At 41.3% G+C, this 7,335-nt stretch overlaps 1 protein-coding gene across 1 annotated transcript in view; it reads left to right on the plus strand.

The window, feature by feature from the left end:
- dop1b (DOP1 leucine zipper like protein B) overlaps positions 1 to 6,746 on the plus strand; it is a 56,589-nt gene extending 49,843 nt beyond the window's left edge. Inside the window, exons 35-38 of the mRNA XM_015363815.2 lie at positions 193 to 248; positions 397 to 549; positions 2,011 to 2,143; positions 4,480 to 6,746. Coding sequence (XP_015219301.2) covers positions 193 to 248; positions 397 to 549; positions 2,011 to 2,143; positions 4,480 to 4,728 — 591 coding nt within the window. The 3' untranslated portion in view covers positions 4,729 to 6,746. The remainder of the gene's footprint in view (positions 1 to 192; positions 249 to 396; positions 550 to 2,010; positions 2,144 to 4,479) is intronic.
- The last annotated feature ends 589 nt before the right edge of the window (positions 6,747 to 7,335 follow it).

Genomic DNA, 7,335 nt, shown 5'->3' on the forward strand with positions numbered 1-7,335 from the left:
TGTCAGGTTTATGTTTTCAATGGCTTGCGGTTTTGGAATGTTAATACCAACACAGTTATACAGGCTTGGCTTTGCTAAAATTGGACTATCTGTAGATGTTCTTATCCACATTTGTTTTTACCAAAATCAGTCAATCCATTTATTCAATTCAATTAATCTTCTTTCAATAAAGGTATGTTTTCTGAATCCTAGATCCAGGCGTTTGTCCAGCTTGAGGATCGTTTAGCTGAAGAAGAAGAAATTTCAAAGTAAGACATTTTGTTTTCTCCATTTACGAGCACAACATGCTTACAAAATCAATCCAATTAGTCTATAACTACTTCAATGCTGAGTTTAAGGTTAATAAACGTAGCTTTTACACTCCTGGTGGTTGCCTGCTTTCTCCTCTCTGCTCAGGCACGTCAGCAAGGCGAACGGCACGCAGGCAGGGGATGGCAACGGCCCCCTGCTCTCCTTCTCTCGCGGCGAGCTGGACTTGTATCTGTCGGCCTGTAAGTTCCTGGACACTGCCCTCTCCTTCCCCCCCGACAGGATGCCTCTCTTCCAGATGTAAGTGGTGACATTTTTTTAATCTTTCTTTGTGAACTTCTTATTAAAACAAGAACATTCCGGAATGCTAGCTTGGCCTTAATGGGTGTGAGGTATAATTGTCATATGCTCAGTCCTCAGAATCTGCGGTGTGCTTGTTGGAATTAGGAGTATTAACAAAGGGCTTGGGATCTGGGAGACAGCCTTATGACTGCCCCTTCAGGACATGTGAACTGGGGGCATTTTCCTTGATCCCATTAAAATACTTTCTGCCTGACCCCCATTCTTGTTAACGCTGCAACACCATCTTTGTTATTTACTTTTTATTGACTATTCTTTTCAGTCTTTTTCTACTTTGCCTTCTGTGCAATCTTGGTGTAAGTCTCTAGACCAGGTCACTGGTGTAAATGAGAACATTCCCTCAATTGAGTTCAATTACATAACACAGCAGGGGGGTTGATGGATATGAATATGAATATTGAGTATAAGAGTTGCATGAGCGCCAAGGGGTACAGGAATTAATGTAAAAAGGAATAATATCTGACTATGTGTTGTGAGAGAATTGGGATTAAAGGGCAAAAAATAATCTTGTATTCAGGACATTTTTTTTTTATATTGCAAAATAGTTATACAACCCGAACTATAAGGTTTAAACCAGTATCAAAATCAGCCTTCAGTCTTTATCAGTGATGAGGAAATGGGTATTTTATGTTGGGCTAGGGGGTCCACCATGGGTCAGTGTTGAGCACCTCTGCTTCCGAGTGGATGGTCATTCAGGTCCAGTAATCATCGCTTTATCATGACAGACATCATGAGAATCAAAGGGGCTGAGGGCAATGGTGAGGTGATTGATTTCATGCTGAAAGACCCATGAGTATCTTGTCTAGTGGTTGTAAACCTCTTTCTATTCCATGTTCATGCATGCCATGAACGAATATTGAAACTTTCTAGGGGTTTCCGCCAGAGAGGACCTCAAAATTATCACCACCACTTTCTGAGTGCAACGTATTTTTGGATTTATATTCATTTCTGGCAGCTGCTGACTGAACTGTCTTGCTGCTCTTCTGTTCTGCGTGTTGTTGAGGAGGTTCGAATGCACAGGTGCTTGGTGAATAAGTGTTTTAAAATGTCAGGTTTTCCCCAGCCCGTTCTAGGGTTTCGGGCATGATACATGGCAGCAGAAGCAAGGTCCACATGATTTTAAAAGATCTCAGAGCACCCCCAAGCAAAGAGAGGACAGGGCAGGGGCAAGGAGTGTTGGTCTGACGAGGAAAGCTCACTCCGCTCGGTATTGGGATTCGAACCTGAACGTTTGAGGGCTCCGAGCACACACCATGCCACTCCCTAGATGGCAGAAAAGACTGGTCCTCTGCTATGGCAAAGTGCCAGGTGGTCTGGATTTCAGAGGGAGGGGACCGTGACTTCCCCGCTGTAACTGGCTCAGTGCTCGCGCCCTGTTCCACTGTGCTCATTTCATCACAGGTACCGGTGGGCCTTCGTGCCAGAGGTGGACGTCGATGAGTACGCTGGCCCAGGGAGCAGCTATGTGGAGATGGACCCGGAGTGCAAGCCCCACGTTGTCCGGATCATGGAGCACCTCTACAAGAGATATGGGGTATAATACTCTTTAGAGTAGCCCTCCCTTAATGTTTTGTGCAAAATGCGGGTGTTTAACTACAGGGTGTATTTTTAGAAAGCTGAATGTGTAAGGCTTTCAAGTGCTAGGCCTTCAGGGACAGTCCTCAGTGCTGCCTTTGTGTGTGTGGTATCCTTACAGGAATGAGGTCTTGTTTGTTTCTAAGCAGTTGAGATTAGAAGGAAACTTGATACAAGTCATCAGGTCTTACAAATATCTTCCAACACCGGCCTCCTGGTTACTCCATGTCTAAGTGCGAGAATTCCTGGTGGTTGTCCCTTGAGCTGCGGTCCTCCCAGCCTGTGAGTTTCTTGTGAGTGTAGATCACCTGCTGTGGTCACTTCAGGTTGGCAAAGTAACATGAGCGACGCGAGGAGCACACAGGTCTACAGTCAAGCATGCATTTCATGCCAGGACTTGGAAGACCTTTTATAACAAATACTGCTGCTCCCGGAACCACAGAAAATTAAAAAAAGAACTTGCCCAGTGTGTCCTATAGTGTCACAGATTCTGTCTGTGGTGCCATAATGCTTAGCTTTTTTTGTTTGCACATCTGTTCTGTTGAGCCTTGTCTGGTGCTCATGAAGAGCAGTGTAGGTTGTAGTGAACTGGCCGTTTTACAGTAATTATCAGACTACAGGTGGCAGCAGTGTGTAGTGTTGTGATGGTTTGAATTTATTGAAACAATTCGAAACAGGAACAGTTAAGTCAAGAAGTACCTTTTGGCTTCCAGGAATCAATCAGAGCTAAGGGCAACTTACATATCTGGATTAAAAGAGCACAATATACTATTTTATTACTGCAATGATAAAGTGTGCCAAACACAAATAATAGAGTATGGATATACATATGAATCAAGCTGCCATGATACAAATAGCTGATCAGTCTTTTTAGTATAGAAAACTATACTAATAACACGAAGTTAAAATACAGTAATATTGGATTATTGAATTGAACTCATGAACAATTTCTAAACGCCAGAAAGCCAAGTAATTGCTTGCCCGAATTAATCTTTATCAGACACTTATGTGTTTGGATTAATAGCTTAAGTATTATAATGTAAACATTGAATGTATGCTCATCTGAATTTTAACTGGCCAGCTCCAGTCCTTATGAGACTTAGTATTATTTTGGTGATTGGCACAAAATTACCACTGGGAGCTTGTCACAAAACCACCGTTGTTGCAGAGGAATTTTTGGTCCTAATTCTGGTTAGTTGTGGCCTGGCAGTTCCTTTCTGCTAAGTTGGATTTAGTTCCAGTTTGGACAGCAGCAGTCACAGTCACATAATTCTTTAGCCGTGGAGTTACCAGAGACTGGGGGAGCATCACTGCTGTTTAGAGGTTTGAGCTATTTAATGAGGGCTGCTGATTGATGTAGTGCCCTCTTCCCCCACCACATGACATCTTCCTCATTGGTGGATCACAAGCCTTATCAGTGGGTTGGTGTCAGGTGACGTCCAGCCGGGTCTGACTCCAGTTGTTACTCCCTCCTGGAGCTGGAGACTGAAAGGCTGTGTTTTAGGCACTTTGTTACTGGAGGCGTCAAGCTGGACCCAATTTACGATGTCCTGTTTTGTGTCAGAGAGCTGGGAGTCCCACTTATCGGAGTCCTATTTCAGGAGCATTCCTATAAAGGTCAGTTAAGCAGGATCTAATTTCAGATTCAGAGCAACATAGAATAAATAATAATAATTAATCTTTCTGATGCATGCATGCTCATAGCCTCATTGTTAAAAAATCCAGGTGTATTTTTCTTGTTAGTTTCAGAGCTCCCTGACAAGGCTATTTGTATATTTGATATTGGTTTGTGATTAAGGATTATTTGTATAAAATCAAAAAAAGAATGACAACGGCAAGGCTACCGTAGTTAATGTTAATACTAAATGTCATTTTCCTTCTTCTAAGGCATCAACAAACAGAATCGGCCTTCGCGTAAAATCTGAGATGCGAGATGGCTAAATGCCTTAATTGTGTAAACCCACCATTTGACATTTTACTGCAGTGTCAGTACTTTCTGGAATATGAACCAGGAAACCCTTTGCCCTTAGGAGTTCAGTGTTAGAGAACATGCTTAATGAAGACACCTGAGGAATTACCTTCCAGAATCTGTTTCTCTTCACATCAATGCATTCCCTGCATTCTGCTTTGTTGCAACTTATTTTTCCATTCTTGCCTTCCTGCCTGCAACCGTTTTGTTGTGCGTTCTTCAAAGTGCGCTATTTTCTCTTCTACTAATTTCTCAGTCTCCCAAAAGGCAATAAAAATAATCTTACTGAGGAAATCTATCTCTCTTCTCTCCCTCCCTTTTGCCAGGACCTCAATGGCGTGAGCGAAGCGTCCCGCGCCGAACTTTTGGAATTCCCCCTGCTGACCATGAGGTCCATTTCCAGCATCACCCAGCTCACGCCATTCCTCAGGATCTTGAGCTTCAGCTTCAAAGGTCCAGGCTCGGCCTCGAAGCCCATGCCCGTCGTGGAGTACCCTGCTGCCCACAGCGAGGCCACCCTGAAAAAACTGGAGCAAAATATTGAATGTGAATTTCTGGAGACCATGGACAATTAAACTGGAAACATCGTACGATACTGACTCTGTGTTCCCACACTCTGTGTTGGAACCACGATGCCTGCTTGTTGAATCTCCTCATATCTGACGCAAGGTGGGTGCCTGATTGGGGTCAGTTTCAACCAGTTCTAGTTCTGTGAATGAAATAAAATGACATTAGTATTGATTTGAATTTGAACTGAAAAATTGATGTTGACCCCAAACCGGCCCCCAAATTTACTAGAGTGGTTGCTTGATATTTCTAGATAAATTCGGAGATTGCCACAAAGGGTGAAAAAGGACTTTTAACATGTTTTAATGGAGGTTTTCTTTCCTTTTGACTCTTACCATTACTGTTTTTCGAAATGCCTTGGCAAAGACATGACAGGAGATAGTAAACGGTCTCCTTAACTCAGCTCTGTTCCTTCGTCTTGGATCTGTTTCCCCCACAGCAGGTAAGTTTGTTTCCATAGCAGTGCCTGTTCATTCCTGGGTTTATGCCATATGTAAACTGCAACATGGAATATAACATACATTTCACAGAGTGTTGATTACGACCTTTAAAAATTCAGCTTGCTTTAAGTTTGAACTAAATCAAACCTTGCTGCTACACTCCACACCTGTGTTTCCTGAGTGCTGCAGGGTTAAAGGAGTGCTGGGCATTATTCCTCTGAAGTAGATAAGGGCCTATTCTGTGCTTTGTCTCTGCTGAACTCACTCTTATTTATTGCATCTGTTACAAGGCTGTATTTTACACTCAATATGTGTTGTTGAGAAATTCCTACATTACAATTGAGTTTAAAACTTGTAACCACAAACTTCAACTTGAACAGTATGTTCAAAGACAGATAGATGCACTATGCAGCTCTATGAATGAGCATGTTCTGTGCACATTGCATGAGGGCCAAAATGTAGTCTCACCTAGTTGTATAAGACTAAGAAGTGTTTAGTACTGTGTTTCTGTTCTTCTCATAATGGCCCTCTTTATATCCTGCACATTGCCTTAAATTCACTTAATTCTCACCTTATTTGCTTCTGGAGGTTAAGGAGGTTAGTACAGAGAGACTGGACATGGTGATACCAGTTTTCTAGGAGATAACAGGGAGATGTATCCATAGGTAATATTTAGGGGTTTAGTGCAGCTGGTTTTTACAAGGTTAGACAGAGCTCTGTGTTCAAAACTGGATAGATAAAAATCTCATTTTAAAGGATCTTCCCCCAAAATTTAAACAGTTTTGCCAATGTTAGTGAAGTGAATTGTTGCTGCCCATTATTTTATTTAAGCCCCTGGCCAACTTGGTCATGTGGTTTCTGGGACAGTCAGTGTTTTCTTACATGAGTATTTTTCCTCTAACCTCTTCTAACCTTTCCTGCATTTTTCACCACTGATCCTACCCTCAAATGTCTCCAAAGGGTTTGAGAATGAAGGAACAATGTTCACTGTAATGAATGCTGTAAGAACTATTTCCTGTTTCTCAGCTCTTGATATGTGAAACATCTTTTGAATGTTTTGATTGCCCAGCACTTTCAGTTTGTTTCATGATTGACATAAGTTAGGTGTTTTACTTCAAATACATTTTTGATTATTTTTAAGTTCATTCACTATTCACAATAGGTCTGCTTGTAGTGTATACCATAAGCATAAAACTTCTTTAGTTAGGTCTGTATTAATCCATGAATACTGATGTGAAAGATTTTGCAACAGAACTCATCGAAGAGTTTAGTGGTTGGTAGTAAATAATGCTTTTTGAATATATAGTTTTAAAAGGATTTTCCAGTATTCAGAGGAAGCTAAAAGCATTGCTGACCTCTACTTTAGGATATAATGTGCAAAGCACATAATCGCTAACACACCAGTTATTTCTTTAAAGGGAACTATTTTAGCTCTTTTTCTGTTTTCTTGGGAATGTCTGCATTTAATTATTTCCTTACATGAATGTTACTCTGTGCATCTTAAAAACTCTGATATTTAAATAAATGTGACCTGTAAATAAACAAACCTGTGAACAGCAAATTTAATAAAAACTTAATGTCTTAAACATTGTCTGTGTTGCACACGACTAACACTTGAACCTCCAGGAAATGACTACGGAATTTAAAATTTCAAAAAAAAAAGATCTGATTAGATTAAATGTTATATATTGATAAAAAAAATAAAGGGGCATGTTAAGAGTTAGTTAAATATGTGTACATCTTTGGCTGTCCAGACACCCGTTTTATTACAACAAGTGTTTTATAAAAGATAAACACCTCCCGTAACACTAAAGCTTCTTTACTGGTCGGTAACCATCTTGTTGGGGGAGATGATAGTGCTGAAAAGAGAAGACGTGTTACAGAAACATCAAACTAATCTTGACCAACTAAAATGTGGTGCAACTGACCCATGAACCACAGAACGCAGCTCATGGTCACCTTAACACCTGTGTGTTTGAGTGGCCTGTCATTGTGTCATGTGGACGGAACCCTTCCAGATGGACCTGTCATCTCCCTTCAGAGAGGCCTGCACAGTCCACTATCCAGCTTTTCTTCCCTCTGAGATTGTCAGCAGCAACATATTATTCCTCTCCCACTCTTTGGATTAACTCTTCCGTCTTCAGACTGCTCGGGAAGTCCGGAAAGGGAGAATTC

The sequence above is a fragment of the Lepisosteus oculatus genome, chromosome 15 (genome assembly GCF_040954835.1).
Source record: "Lepisosteus oculatus isolate fLepOcu1 chromosome 15, fLepOcu1.hap2, whole genome shotgun sequence".
NCBI classification, from domain to species: domain Eukaryota; kingdom Metazoa; phylum Chordata; class Actinopteri; order Semionotiformes; family Lepisosteidae; genus Lepisosteus; species Lepisosteus oculatus.